Genomic DNA, 14,114 nt, shown 5'->3' on the forward strand with positions numbered 1-14,114 from the left:
TGCATGGATGCCTGGAATATACTAATGCTTAAGAAGGTTAGTAACCATCCCCCTTCTGCAAATGTGTCTTTGCTGATGAGACACATGAACAAGCTAATAGGCAAGAATACGGGGTGCAACAGGTCAGCCATCTGTAAAACAAAATAGTCTATTAGGGTGTTTTGTGATTCTTGCAAGATTCTATGCTTTCTGCTCCTTCAGTGAGGCTTATGGCTAGAAAAGGGAAATTTCAGAAACAGTTAGAGGGGTGGACAGAGGTACCTGTAAAGAAAAAGGACGGGCACACTGCACTTTCAAGGCTGCCTTTGCTGCTGCATCTGCATGCGCGTTGCCTAATGAAATAGGATTTGACAAGCCTGCGTGGCTTTGCAGTGGATGATACTGATGCTTCGAGGCAAATGAATAGTGTCCAATAAGTCAGCAATCAATGTTCTATGTGCTACTCTACTGCTACTCGAAGTTATGAAGCTATGGTTTTTCTAAATTTGCTCAGTTGCATGGCACATGCTGAAGGCATATTTTGAGTCTGTAAAACTCAAAAACATTTTTTTTTTTCAAAAACATGGTAAAAACATTTACCGTCTGGCCAGCGGCTAAAACACAGGCACGAGTCAAAGCAATTAGTTCAGCTGCTTGTGCAGATCGAATTCTTGGAAGAAAGAAAGCTTCTAGAGTGTCAGAATCAGTCACAACTGCATAGGCAGCGACTGGCACATTATCAGTCTTTTTGCAGGATCCATTGGCATACAAGACTTGGTTTCTAATTCAACTATATCTTCACAGTTATGGCAACAATTATCGTAAGTTTCAGGAACAGGTAACAGAATAGCTGGATTAAGAACCTTGCAGCACACAAGTGATGGCAGGATTAGAAAGGAAAGCTTGTTCGTAGGTAGTTTGCCTCCTGACAGAAAGGTGCTGAGTTCGATGCACAGTTAGGAGAGCAGAAACAGAGTGAGGCACCAATAGGGTAAGGAGAAACACAATAGACTAATACACTTTGTTCTAATAGGGAATCAATAACAGGAGCAATCCCTTCTATGGCATCTTGTGACAATGGATACTGCTCAACTCTGGGCCATGGTTTGTTTTGCTGATATTTTATGTGCACAGGTTGAGCATTCTTTAGCAAACCCACTTCATTTGTATGGGTTGCCCACAAATGAGGAGGCACAGCAGCCAATGATGGGTGATCAGGGGCTGCTGGTTCTTCTGTCAAAGCTGCTATGAGCGCAAGGGAAGATGCACTAGGCAACTCTACCCACACTCTATCTGGAGCACATTTAATTGTAGCTTGAAATTTACACAACAAATCACGACTCAATAAATTCACAGGAATAGAAGGAGACAACAAAAATGCATGCTCTTTGGTAAGGGGACCCAGGGAAATAGTAACAGGCTGAGACATGGGACATATAACGGGAGTACCAGAAATGCCAATAGCTGAAACTGAAGATGTAGAGAGGGGCAAGGGCAGAATCTGGGGAGAAACAGTAGAAAGAGTAGCTCCAATATCTACTAAAAAAAGGCTGAGTAGATCCATCTATAGAAAGACAGAGAAAAGGTTCAGAAAATATTTTTCTTAGAGCCATTACTACACTGTCATTCTTGAGTCTGTGCTTGCTGGGCATCCTACCCTGTTGGCCAAGCAGAGCCTGAGGATTCATGGGGAGAGGGAATTGTGGAGGTGGTGGCAAAACATGAGGTGGTGATGCTTTGCTGAGGTTGTTGTTCTCTTTCAGCTATCTTTTTCAGTCTCTTACAGCAATCACTCTTCTAATGTCTAGACATCTTGCAATAATGGCACAAGCCAGGCAGTTGCTTTCTTGGTCTTGCTGAAGAACTCTTGGTGGAGATGGCCTGGCAGATGCAGTAGTAGGATATTACAGCTGAGCTAACTGCATGGCGATTAATTGGGTCTTCTGGTCCTCCTTCTCTCGTTCTTTTTGGTCATTCTCCCAGAACTGGGTAACTGCTGCAAGGATGGCAGCTGGAGTTAGTCCTTTCTACCCGATCACTTTTCTTTTATTTGTTTGGCCATGTTGAGGGTCATGCCATCTATCTAGCTGCTGTTGGTTAGGCTCTTCTGTGAAATCTAGGCAGGTTGCTTGCTTGAAGATTTCTGAGAATCGGGACTAAAAGGCTGCAGGATGTTCATCTGGCTTCTGGTTGCACGCCTGGACTTTGGACTAATCTGCAGTTACTGGAAACACGTCACGGACTGCATTCAGTAAACTCTCTAGCAGGTCATTTCAGAGTGCTTGCAGTTGCAACTCAGTCTGGGGCGGCTGTGGAAGCAAGTCTGGCCATCTAGCTCCATGATGCGCAGGCTGGTCTCTGGTCCCCCGTCTGGCTTACTAGAAGATGAGGGTGGCCTCATCAGCCTGCAAGGCTGCTCTCAGAAACCACTCAACATCTTGGTTGGGAGGCACAGAGCTCTTCAGGGGGAAACCATGAGGCATCTTGGGGAACTGTTGCTGTTGGATTATACTCTGTCTTCGGATCTATCAGTTGTAGAACAGCTTTTGTTCCTGCGCCCCCCCCCCCCAGTTCTTCAACAAGACCTGTTACAGCCCACCCTTTTTTCTGGTTTCCTCCTGAAGACGGGTTTCAAGCTCTGGGAGAGTCAGCTTCTCAAGCTTGCCAGCTGAAGCAGTAAGGGATAGATCAGGAAGAGGGAGAAAGAGAGAGGGAGGGGGATAGTGCACCCAGCGAACAGGGTGAAAAATCAGGGGGAGAAACTTCTAAGGTTGAACTGAGAGAGTAACAACAGGAGATGTGTGTGTGTGGGGGGGTCATATGAGCTTTTCTCATAGTAACTTGCTCTACTTGAGAAGGTATAGGAGGAAGAGGAGGAGGAGAAGAATAAACAGGAGACCGCAGATCAAGGAGATCTTCAGGCTCAGGGGGACAACCAGGCAGAGAGGGATACTGAGGAACATATGGGGGAACAAACTCTTTTAAGTGTTTGGTGGCATTTCTGGACTATCCCTTTTTGAAAACTTTCAGTCATGTCTGTCACCTGTTGTTCTAACTTCTTTACTTTTTCAGACTGACTGGCGATGTGGCTAATTTTTTTGTCAGCAACATCTCTCAACAAATACCAATAATCTAATTGCCTAGGCTTGGGGTCCCCTAAGAACTCTTTTAAATAATTTAATTTAGCCAAATCAAAAGACCTTATTTCAGGCTACTGCAATGTAGCGTTTCATAAGTAAATCCATTCTAAACATGACAAAGAAAAACCATACGCTTGACAGTTAATCTGGCCGGCATTTTCCTCGGTTGACTATATATTTTAACCATTAGTGCCAGCGGCAAACCGGGTGGCCATCTCTTTGACTGCGGGGTCCCTATGGTAGAGTTCTAGTTCTAACCTAGTTCTCCACAGCCGACAACTCAACTGAGCTATCAGGCTAGGATTGTCAAAGAGAAGAATGCACACCCACCTGGCTTTCACACAATCAAACACACCACCGCACTCCACTGGTTTAGGAGCCTGTTCTCGGAGCGGACTGCTTCCTAGGTCAGTCTCTTTCAACCCGGGCGTCAGCCCACACACCGCAGGTCACAGCCTTGTGGGGCTCGCCGCGGCAGTGTTTCATCTTCCGGACACACAAACACAAACACTCACACACACACTCGAAAGCCAAAAACCAGACAACAGATATAGTCAACCCTGAAATCCAAACGTGTATAACTCAACCATTTCCTAAAGAATATAATTTTAAAAGGGGAATGACTCTTACCGCCCGCAGTGGCCCATGCCGCACACAGGGTGCTGAAGTGCCAGGAGATTTTCTAAGAAGGATCTCTTACCTCTAGATGACATGTGTGCTGTCTGGTACTCAGAACCCCGGCTGCAGACAGGCTACCGGGGAGTGCCAGCCATCCAGCTCCTGACACCAAATTGTCGGGTTCTCCACTCAATAAGGAATGAGGCTGGAGGTAGAGGTTGAGTTAAACACTCCTTATTCGTGCACGAGGTTGAACGCCAACAGGTGGGAACAACAACCTGCCTTCTAGAACAACATATTCATATACTTGAGGGAAAAAACCGCCCGAGGACCAATCACAGTATATCACTATATATGACACCTAATGTCCGTTACTCACAGCAGTTTCTTAATCATATGATTATTCTAAATTAGGACTGCTTTATTACAAAGTTTTTACAGACTCAGCAGTTAGCAAAGTGGGCGAATATGTTCCAGGAAACATCTGGCACATTATGGAAGCATCCCAAGTTTCTTTTCTTAGGTTCCCCTTTTCTGACAGCCCGTTGCTAGGGTGCGTCTGACCCTTGCTCTTAGTTACAGCAGACAAGCTAAAAATGATCTTTAGCCAAATAAAAATGATTCTTATCAGGACTGAAACTCTATGGATGGAGCGCGTGCTCTGCATGCAGAGGTCCCTGGTTCGATCCTTGGCACCTCCAGGTAGGGCTGGGAAAGTCTGAAACCCTGCTGCCAGTCAGTGTCGACAATAATGCACTAGAGGGGCCACTGGCCTGACCCAGTATAAGGCAGCTTCCTATGTTCCTAATGATATTTCCCAATGTACGTTTGCATTTCAGGAATGGAAGGCTTGGCTGATAGCCTTGTACTATACAATAACACTTCCCCTGAGGACCATCTACCTGATCATCCTGTTCACCGTCGAAGAACTATCAGCCAAGTTTCACGAGAACGTCCCCCAGGCCTCTTACGCCATCGCAGAGCTCCAGATCGCACTCTCCACTCTCGACTGCCTTCAGGATCTCTGCCAAAGGATCTTTACCCGAGTCTGGGAAAAAACGTTGGAGGAGGAGAGCTTGAGTGCACTCTTGAACTACATAACCCAAACCCTTCCTGTTTGCTTCTTTGCAAACCACTGCAGATGTAGGACCTCCACGGGCAACACCATACGGGCTTTAAAGGCCATGCAAAAGGTGCAGGCGTCGAGAGGCAGCCTTGTTGGGCTGCATGAATCTGGAAGCAGCAAAACGACAGTGGCCACCTGAGCCCCGGGTCATGTTCGCCCGTAGAAGATTGAAGCATGTAGTGTGGACGTGTGGGCATTTTAAGGGACTTGGCTTTTAGATTAGATGCAGTAAATTAGTGAACCACATCTTTGCGTGTCTCTTTCTCTCATCCCTCTCGCCCAATCCTGGAAATCCAAGGAAACTAACTCACCATAGGTTGAGAGAAGGAAAAGAGAACTGTAGCAGAACTCCATGTTCCCAGATCCAAAAATCCTGGTTCCATCAAAAGGTTACCTAAGAATGTAAGAAGAGCCATGCTGGATGAGACCAAGGGTCTATCTAGTCCAGCATTCAGTTCACACATGGCCGACCAGCTGCCCACAGGAAACCCACAAGCAGGACGTGAGTGCAAGGTTAAAAGGTGTGTGCCACTCCAGCCCTTCCCAAGTTAGGGGATGGATCACCGCTCTTATGCAACACGTACAAGGGCCTAGTCAAGGCAGCAAACAAATAAATAAATATTTAATACCCCTGTCAGGGCTCGCCCAAGACATTTTGCTGCCTGAGATGAAAGGCGAGATGGAAAAAACACAGACACATACATTATATACAGAAGCTGGCTGGCCTGGCAGTTGAATCTCACTTCAACAATGGTGACAGAACAACTTAGTCCATCATAGCTGAGGGCGGCAGCAGCCCAGCTTAGGGGGTGCAGGGCAGGCTGCATGACACACAGGCCATGGCACACCTCACTGACCCTTGCTTGTCGCTATCCACTCAAACAAATGTGAAATGCAGTACATAGGAGACCATGGGTCCATCTAGCCCAGTACTTTCGACACTGACTGGCAGGAGCTCTCCAGGGTTCCAGGCAGGAGTTTTTCCAGCCCTACCTGGAGATACTGGGGATTGGACCTGGGGCCTTCCACATGCACAGCGTGCGCTCTACTGCCAAGCTATGGCTGCTCAGCAGCAGCGCTGCCACTGTGCATCACGTGAGCAGAGCAACAGATGCACCTGCATGATGCCTGCTGAAGTCCATGGCCTGTGTTGGAGGCCTCTCTGCCTGCTTGCTCAGTGCGGCGCATTTCCAAACTGTGCTGCCTCTGGTGCATTGGGAGCGGTGGTGCCCCTAGGGGTGGACCGTTGGGCCGAAACCCAGGGCCCTGCAGCCCCCAAATGACCACCCAAGGAACAGCAGGTGATGGAGGCATCAGGACAGGCGAAGCAAGCTCCATTTTATTTATCTACAACATTTATACACTGCTCCACATCTAGACAGATCCTGGAGTTGTGAACAATAAAAGATAAGAAGACAAGAAGATAAAGGAATAGAACTCCATATTAAAACTATATATATATATTTTTTAAAAAAACAGAATACCAATAAAAACTGTGGCTGGTCAGTCAAGGACAGCATCCTGAATAAAGATGTTTTCGGGAGGCTCCAGAGACACCACAATGTTGTCCAGAGGCAGGGAGTTCCACAGAAAGGGGGCCACCACACCCAAGTCTCTTCTCCAGGGGAATTCCAAGTGTGCCAAAGGTCCATGTGGAACCACCAGGCACATGCCACCTGATAGCCTCAGTTACCAAGCAAGTTGATAAGTAGAAGGTGCTCTCCCAGATATCCTGGTCCTGTATTCTTCTAGTCATGATGATGCCAGGAATCAAGTGAGTTTAAAATATGAAGCCACACATGCTCAGAGTATTTCTTTTATTAAAAGGTTTTCAAACCATTCTTTTAGTGTTTTATGTTTGTTTTGTTCTGTTATAGTTTGACTTTGAGTTATCTGTTTATACTTTGGGAGCATTTAGCTGCCTGTTTACTCCCTATAGCAGATAAAAATATTTCTAAACAAAGTGTCCACCAAAGACCGTTTAATGGGTTGCAATCCAGGTTTTGTACGAACAAGAATTAGTAAAGGAAAATCCTTTTGATCCATTTTTTATTTTTATTAGAAATATACTTGTAGCATAGCATCAAAATGCTTTGCATATAAAACATTTTTGTTGTTAATGCTTTGCTAAATATCCTTAGATCTTAATAGTTTTAACAGGAAATATAATTTCTTAACCATTTCTTGTTAAGACTAGAAGCCTAAGAACATCTTAAAAAGGAGAGATCTCATTCTAAGTACCAAGTTCTCTATTCATGACTGAACAGGCAATTCAGCTGACAGGTACTCCAGCCTGGTGAAATCAGCACATATTCTAAAATCAGCACATATTTATACTTTTTGTGTAGAAATTACCTCGTAACTAATATTATCTACTGTCCTATAAATTAGGACTCACACCCTTATCCTGTAAATTAGGACTTACAGTATCCTATGCAGAGAGGGAGGCGCATTGTGCCTCCCACACTGCATTTTAGCTAGACGGGCCATTTCGCCTGTCTAGCAGAGACTTTGAGGAGCAGGAGGGAAGGACGCTGGGCAAGCAATAGGAAAAGGCGTAAGCCAGCCACCCCAGCCTCTTCCCCTCCCCGCCTCTGGAAATGCCCCTTTCTCCTCATCTCTGCACTCTGCTTACCAAACATGGAGAGGCAGCCAGCACGGTTCTCTCTGTGCCAGCTCCAAGGGGAAAGGAGGGGAGCACGGTTTCCTGGCTTGGAGCTCAGAGCCCTGTCTTCAAGCACAGAGCTAGGAAACCGAAAAATCCTATCTCCCCCAAACACTGTCTAGGGGAGATAGGATTGGTTCCTTAATTATCTTATTGCTATTAAACATTCTTTAAAATTAGAACATGCGTTCTAATTTTAACATTAGGCTTACACGTACACCTTTCAGGCTAGATAACATCAATTTTGCATTATACCTTTGAGAAGACAACTCTTTACTCAGAATTTGCCAATTAAACCAGAGTCTATAAATTTTTCTAAACATCTAGAAGCTTTTTGATGTGTATACATTACACAATATTTTTTGCTCATTAATTGATAAAGTGAAAACTTTAAGTACACTTTTGACTTGAAATAATACAGTCTCATACATACTCATTACTCAAATAAACTTTTGGCCCAAGTGACAGGGCTTTAAGGGTGCAATCCTATGGCTGCTAGTCAGCGGCTAGATGGCCATAGGATAGGTTGGTTCCCTGAGAACTGACCTCCACCCCCTCCCCCTCGTAAGAGCAGTGTGGAGCAGCGAAAATGGGGTGTTCCTGGGGGCAGGGCGGGGTGGGGAGGGCGGAAGTGCCGTTCTGAAGCTTCCTATGGATTGTCCGGCATCCCCCCCCCCCGCCAACTTCCCGCAGTTAGACAGCCAAAGTTGGCTGTCTAGCCATGAATGCAAGGCGGCTGAAACTCGGGGGACGACGACGATCCCCTCCCCGCTTCTCCTGCCCTACATTGGATAGGCGGTCCCCTCCGAGTTCAGAGGCGGTTGCCTATCCCGATAGGATTGCTCCATCCAGCTAGCAAAAACTCACACAGCATTATCCAAATGTGCTTCGCTTGTGCGTGTTTTCTTTACAGAGTCTGATAATCCAGAGAAAATAAGCCCAGCGTGTTCCCCTGCCTATGGAAGACACCCTGCTCAGATGCTAAAATGCAGGCTGTTTATAGAAGTGCTTTCAAAGAAAATGGAGTTCTAGAATCCTCCTAAAGCAGCTTTTGGCAAATGTCAAGATCATTAGTGGCTTAAGAGAGGGAAATGATTTCCCATGGCTTTGATTTGGTTAAGTGCAAAATCATGTCAGTTACCCAGAATTCATCACGAACCTGCTTGCGTCTCTGTGTTGTCTTCTCTTTAATACAATTTGTACTTCTTACTTACTTACATGTTAAACTCTTAATTATTCATCATTAATATTTAGCATTTACATTTCAAAATATGACACCTTATATTGTTTTAAGAAAAGTGGGTTAGCATTTTCTCAATAGTCTTCCCATGAAGTCCAATAAAGCAAAATCGGCTATTTCCTAAAATCCAGGACAGTTCTGATATAATAGGAATGTAGAAGCATGGAATCATGGTTGGGGGAAGAAGATAAAAGCTAGTTGTGTGCCTCACAACTGAAGTAATACACATGAATATCTAAAACTACATCCCCCCCCCCCCCCCAGCATTAAGTCCAGGATCTCAATTTACCAGGATCTCAAATGACCTAGCAGCACCGCTGGTTGGGAGGTGACTAGGTGAAGGAGTCAGCCAGGCTGGGGCAGCAACAAGCAAACGTGGCTGTATTGCGGGCACTGCAGCACAGGAGGATGGGAATGGCTGTAGGGGGAGGCTCAGGAAAATGGCCAGGGGCGCTGCTTCCTCTGCACCCACCATCCCAGGCAGCCACCTCACTACGCCTAATGGTAGGGCCTGAAATATGAATGTAGGCTTCTTCAAGAGAGCCTAGAAGATCTGGTGGAAGCAGAGCTGGCGACAGCGGGCAGGATTTCTAACTTTAACCACGACCGGATGGAGAGACTGTAGAACAAACCTGGTTTAGGGCGTGTACCCGAAACTAAACCAAGTACGATGCAAATTTCTTCTTGCACAACTTCGCCAGAGGATGTCCTGAACAAGACCTGATTTTCTGACGGTGCAACCCTAGACATGTTTAGATAGCAAAAAGTCCTACAACTCCCAGCATTCCCCAGCCAACTGGCTGGGGAATGCTGGGGGTTGTAGGACTTTTCGCTATCTAAACATGTCTAGGGTTGTGCCCGAAGGATGGCACCGCACGCCAAGGGAGAGGAGAGAAGAACAACGGGAAGGGAAGGGGAGGGAAGGGAAGGGGAGGGGAGAGAGGAAGGAAGGAAGGAAGGAAGGAAGGAAGGAAGGAACCTGGCACCTGTTCCGAGGAAGGGTGAGTGGTTTTTCCGCGCGGACCACCTTCTGCACCAGGACCTGCGCGCGTGGGGCGCCGAGAGCGCGCCTCCGCCTCCCTTCCTCGCGAGGTGCCCTTCCCAGCTCCGCTTTCGCGCTCTTGCGATGGTCGGGCGGGGCTGAACACGAGGCCGAGCGGAGCAAGCGGTCCTCCGGGCGGGCTCCGCGGGCATGGCTGCGTGCGCGGAGCCGAGCACCAAGGCGGGAATGCCCCTCTTGGGGCTCGGCACCTGGCAGGTACTTGCGCCGGGACAGGGGGGCAGCGGGGGGGGGGGGGTCGCCATCCTCCCTCTCCCTTCCCCTTCCTTTGCTAACTGGGGAGCAGTTTGCGATTTCCTCGCTCTTTCCCCATCCCAAGCCAGTTTGCAGCTCCCCCACCCAAGCCATTTTTAAGTAATAGTTGTGCGTCCAAATGGGCACCCAGGCCTAGCTTGTGGGGGTCGCGATGCTCCCTCTCCCTTCCCCTTCCTTTGCTAACTGGGGAGCAGTTTGCGATTTCCTCGCCCTTTCCCCATCCCAAGCCAGTTTGCAGCTCCCCCACCCAAGCCATTTTTAAGTAATAGTTGTGCGTCCAAATGGGCACCCAGGCCTAGCTTGTGGGGGTCGCGATGCTCCCTCTCCCTTCCCCTTCCTTTGCTAACTGGGAAGCAGTTTGCGATTTCCTCACCCTTTCCCCATCCCAAGCCAGTTTGCAGCTCCCCCACCCAAGCCATTTTTAAGTAATAGTTGTGCGTCCAAATGGGCACCCAGCGGACACAGATGGACACCCAGCGGACACAGATGGACACATAACCATTTAATCGGTGAAACAAGAACACAAGTTCAGATTGGAAGCCACTGAAACACTGACTAGATGTATGAAACGTTTGTGAAGTTGAATAGAAACTGTAGAACATAGGGGCACATTACACAATACTTCTTGGGAGTTTTACAAACCGCCAGTCTTTCTGAAAAACTTCTGAGCGAGATCTCTCTCCCTGTACACTGTGATGTTGTGTCTTCGCCCTTTTTTCCCCGTAAGAATTCTGCTACAGCAGGGCATGGATCATAAGTAGCCGTTCCTGGGCCATTGAAAGAAACAAACAGTCTTGCATTCAGAGATTCTTCTACCAAGGACGTACCATGAGGAGACTTTATTTGATTGTATTGAGAAACGACCCCTCTCTCTGTTGTCATAGAGTGGGGAGGCAGTACCAAAGACGAAGCAAACAGTTTTTGTACTAAACCTGCAGCTTGTGAGAATATTTGTGCCACCGTCTGGTGTATCTATTTCTAGTATTTCCTGATCTGCTGGCCAGTTATTGCAGACGCTTGAGAAAAATTCTGACACTGCCTCCTTACCAAAACTGGACTCAGCCGTGGAAGGCCTGCATCGATCATTTCTTTTGCGGCCAACGCTGTCAAAAGGGAAGACCTTTTTGAGATAGTATTGTCTTCAGGTAGTCTAATGCTGAGAAAGTTTATGAACAATGACACAGCCACTACTCTAACAGCACACCATGAATGTCTTCCAGTTGTGAGCTATCAGGGGTACACTACGCTTACTCCTCCACTGCTGTGCTTCCTGTTCTTCATTTACAGACGCTTCATTTACAGAAGCATCAGTCTCATTATAGCTTTTTGAGGAAATTAACTTCTCTTCCTCACCGTCTGGCACAGGTCCGCTACTAATGATGTCAGGTTTTCAAAGGGCATTATCTCTTGCAGTCAGTACATCGGGTGATATCACATTGGTCCTCTGCAATGCTTTTTGCAGTTCTTGGAATACATGTGTTACATCCTGTCGAATCCTAGAACAACTTCTGGCATCAGAGGATTCAGTATTTGTAGTTTTTATTGTGTGCTATGCAGTTTTTAATACCTTCTTTAAGCTCCTGCAAGACAAAAATAAAAATAATCCCGAAGTATATATTTTTGTAATACCAGAGCAGTTATGTTTTTAACCAATTTTTCCAAATTAGCGTTTTAGAGATGGTAATGGTTTTGCTTTTTAGTTCATGTATTTACTGGTGTGTTGGCAGGCTAGTAAGAATTCTTACTAGCCTGTAAGAATTTTGCTAGGGTAGTAACTTGTATGAATGCATTTGCAAGGCTGCATTCACTCCATACTCACTGGAAAAGACCCTGATGCTGGGAAAGATTGAAGGCAAAAGGAGAAGGGGATGGCAGAGGATGAGATGGCTAGACAGCATCACTGATGCAATGAATATGAACTTGAGCACACTCCGGGAGAGAGCGGAGGACAGGAGGGCCTGGCATGCTGTGGTCCATGGGGTCACGAAGAGTCAGACACGACTTAACGACTGAACAACAACAATTCACTCCATCGGCTTTTTTTTCTTTTTCTTTTTGTTTGAACCACTTTCACCTCAGTCCAGATGTCTGGGCTTGTACATGTAGAGAGGCTTCCATGTGCAAGCCATATGAATGAAAAAATGGACACCCAGTAACAATTCCTTTAAAAATGTCCTGCGCCCACCCCCCAAATAAAACTTCCTTGCCTGTCTGTGCTGGAGACGGGAGTTGCTGCTCTCTCTCCACCCCACATCCCTGTTGCACTACCAGCTGGTCGCTTGGCTGTTTTGCAATGTGGTTTTGCATGATAGACGATCTTGGCTCGTCGGTGGAGGATGACCCAGCCTAGCTCACTGGATTAGTTCAAGGGGCCATTGCCCACACTTTCCCAGGGTAGTTCAAATGTAGCCTGGCATAGTTTGCTTGAATTACTTATGTAAAGATGCCCAGGGCTTTAGGCTTTTCTACATGAGGCATTTATCCCGCACCTTTACGGAGGCTCCTGCTTCCAGATTATTTTTGGGATTAAGATCAGATCCTTTACACATGTTTTTTTTTTTGTGTGTGTGTGTGTGTGTGGGGGGGTGTCTCTGCCTTTCTATCTGTTCCATTAGACAACTACTAGGTGGTGCTGTGGTATAGTGGAATTGCTCAAGTATGCTATGGCTTCATGCTGCCATTTCCAGGCAATGTGCCTCTCTGCACAGGGCATTTATTGTGCGCTCATGATTGCTTGCTCACGGTAGTTGGCGGATCCTTTAGACAACGTCCTCCTCCTCCAGGGCCTCTCCCATGCTTTGCAACCGCAACTGTTATTGCGGGGGCGGGGGCTAGATCGAGGAAAGTCTAGTATATCCTGAATGGTGCTATGAATTGCTCCGTGTATTTGTGCAATCCCGCTATACCACAGCACCACCTAATGGTTGTATAATGGAATATATAGAAAGGCATAGAAAGAAAAACTCTGGAAAAAAGCATATGTAAAGGAGCTGATCTTAGTCTCGCAAAGAATCTGGAAGCAGAAGCCCCAGTAAAGGTGTGGGATAAATGCCTCACATAGAAATGCCCAATACCAGACTTTCCTCAATCTTAAAAGAGTCACGGAAATGGTTGCAAAGAGCAGGAGAGGCCCTGGAGGATGACGACGTCATGTAATGCACCCGCATACTAATGTGAGTGAGCAATCACGAGCACACAATAAATGCCTCATGTAGAAAGGCCCTGTTGCTATTCTTCCACGTTCCCTCAAGTAGGTTGTAGGTCAATTCCAAACCAGGCAGGTTAATTGCAAACCACCACCACCCTGTCCAATCCAAGTCTAATATTTGCTAGCTGAGGTCATTCACATGGGTGCAAAATTCCACAGGGGATGGTCATATGGACTCTTCTCCAATTGCGCATTCATGCACATACACATCCAAAAGTGATCATCCTTGGGACTCCTTGCCAGAGTTCTGTGTGCATCCTTGCCTCATAATAATTTAACTGAGGTCAACCGAACACCCCAGGCTTGAGAGAAGAATGTTGCCTTTCTCTTTCTGTGATATGGCAACTGTCTGCCAAGGATGTTGCTTGCCGTTTAAAAGATTTGGGACCATGCCCATAGGGCTTAAATCTCCATATGCTCATTTACATCTATAGATGCAAATTTAGAAGGAATGACTAGGATTTATTTAAATTTCACAGGAGGCGATTCATCTCCAATGAAATAAATTCTTCAGTTAATTTGCACCTGGCCCACATCATCCCAAAGCAATGGGAAACGTTTTTTCTAAGCTTCTTTGCCATGCAGGGGAAGATGTGGGGGGGATTGCAGTTTTGGGAAGGGGAGAGTTAACCTCCCCAACTTCAGTCCTCAAAATTGCCCCCTGTATGGCATTTAAGCTGGGGTGGGAGAATGCCTCCATTGACACTAATGGATCTCAGGGTTCTGTGGAATAGTTCCAAGGCCCTGGGAAAAACAGTGCCCCTCCTGTCTGTTCACCCTCATCCTATATACGAACAGTGAACTCATTCTCCAGTGTAGATCC

At 46.6% G+C, this 14,114-nt stretch overlaps 2 protein-coding genes across 3 annotated transcripts in view; both read left to right on the forward strand.

The window, feature by feature from the left end:
- The window catches only part of LOC146339393 (perilipin-3-like), a 30,597-nt gene extending 25,489 nt beyond the window's left edge, over window positions 1–5,108 (forward strand). The window contains exon 8 of the mRNA XM_084811712.1: window positions 4,577–5,108. Within this exon, the coding sequence (XP_084667838.1) occupies window positions 4,577–5,002 (426 nt within the window). The 3' untranslated portion in view covers window positions 5,003–5,108. The remainder of the gene's footprint in view (window positions 1–4,576) is intronic.
- Window positions 5,109–9,704: 4,596 nt separating this feature from the next.
- Window positions 9,705–14,114, forward strand: part of LOC146339394 (aldo-keto reductase family 1 member B7-like) — a 28,514-nt gene continuing 24,104 nt past the window's right edge. For both annotated transcript variants that reach the window (XM_084809249.1, XM_084809248.1), the window contains exon 1: window positions 9,705–10,026. In XM_084809249.1, the coding sequence (XP_084665375.1) occupies window positions 9,961–10,026 (66 nt within the window). In that variant the 5' untranslated portion in view covers window positions 9,705–9,960. The remainder of the gene's footprint in view (window positions 10,027–14,114) is intronic.

The sequence above is a fragment of the Heloderma suspectum genome, chromosome 7 (genome assembly GCF_057233095.1).
Source record: "Heloderma suspectum isolate Gila_16-S chromosome 7, 16-S_ref, whole genome shotgun sequence".
Classification (NCBI taxonomy): domain Eukaryota; kingdom Metazoa; phylum Chordata; class Lepidosauria; order Squamata; family Helodermatidae; genus Heloderma; species Heloderma suspectum.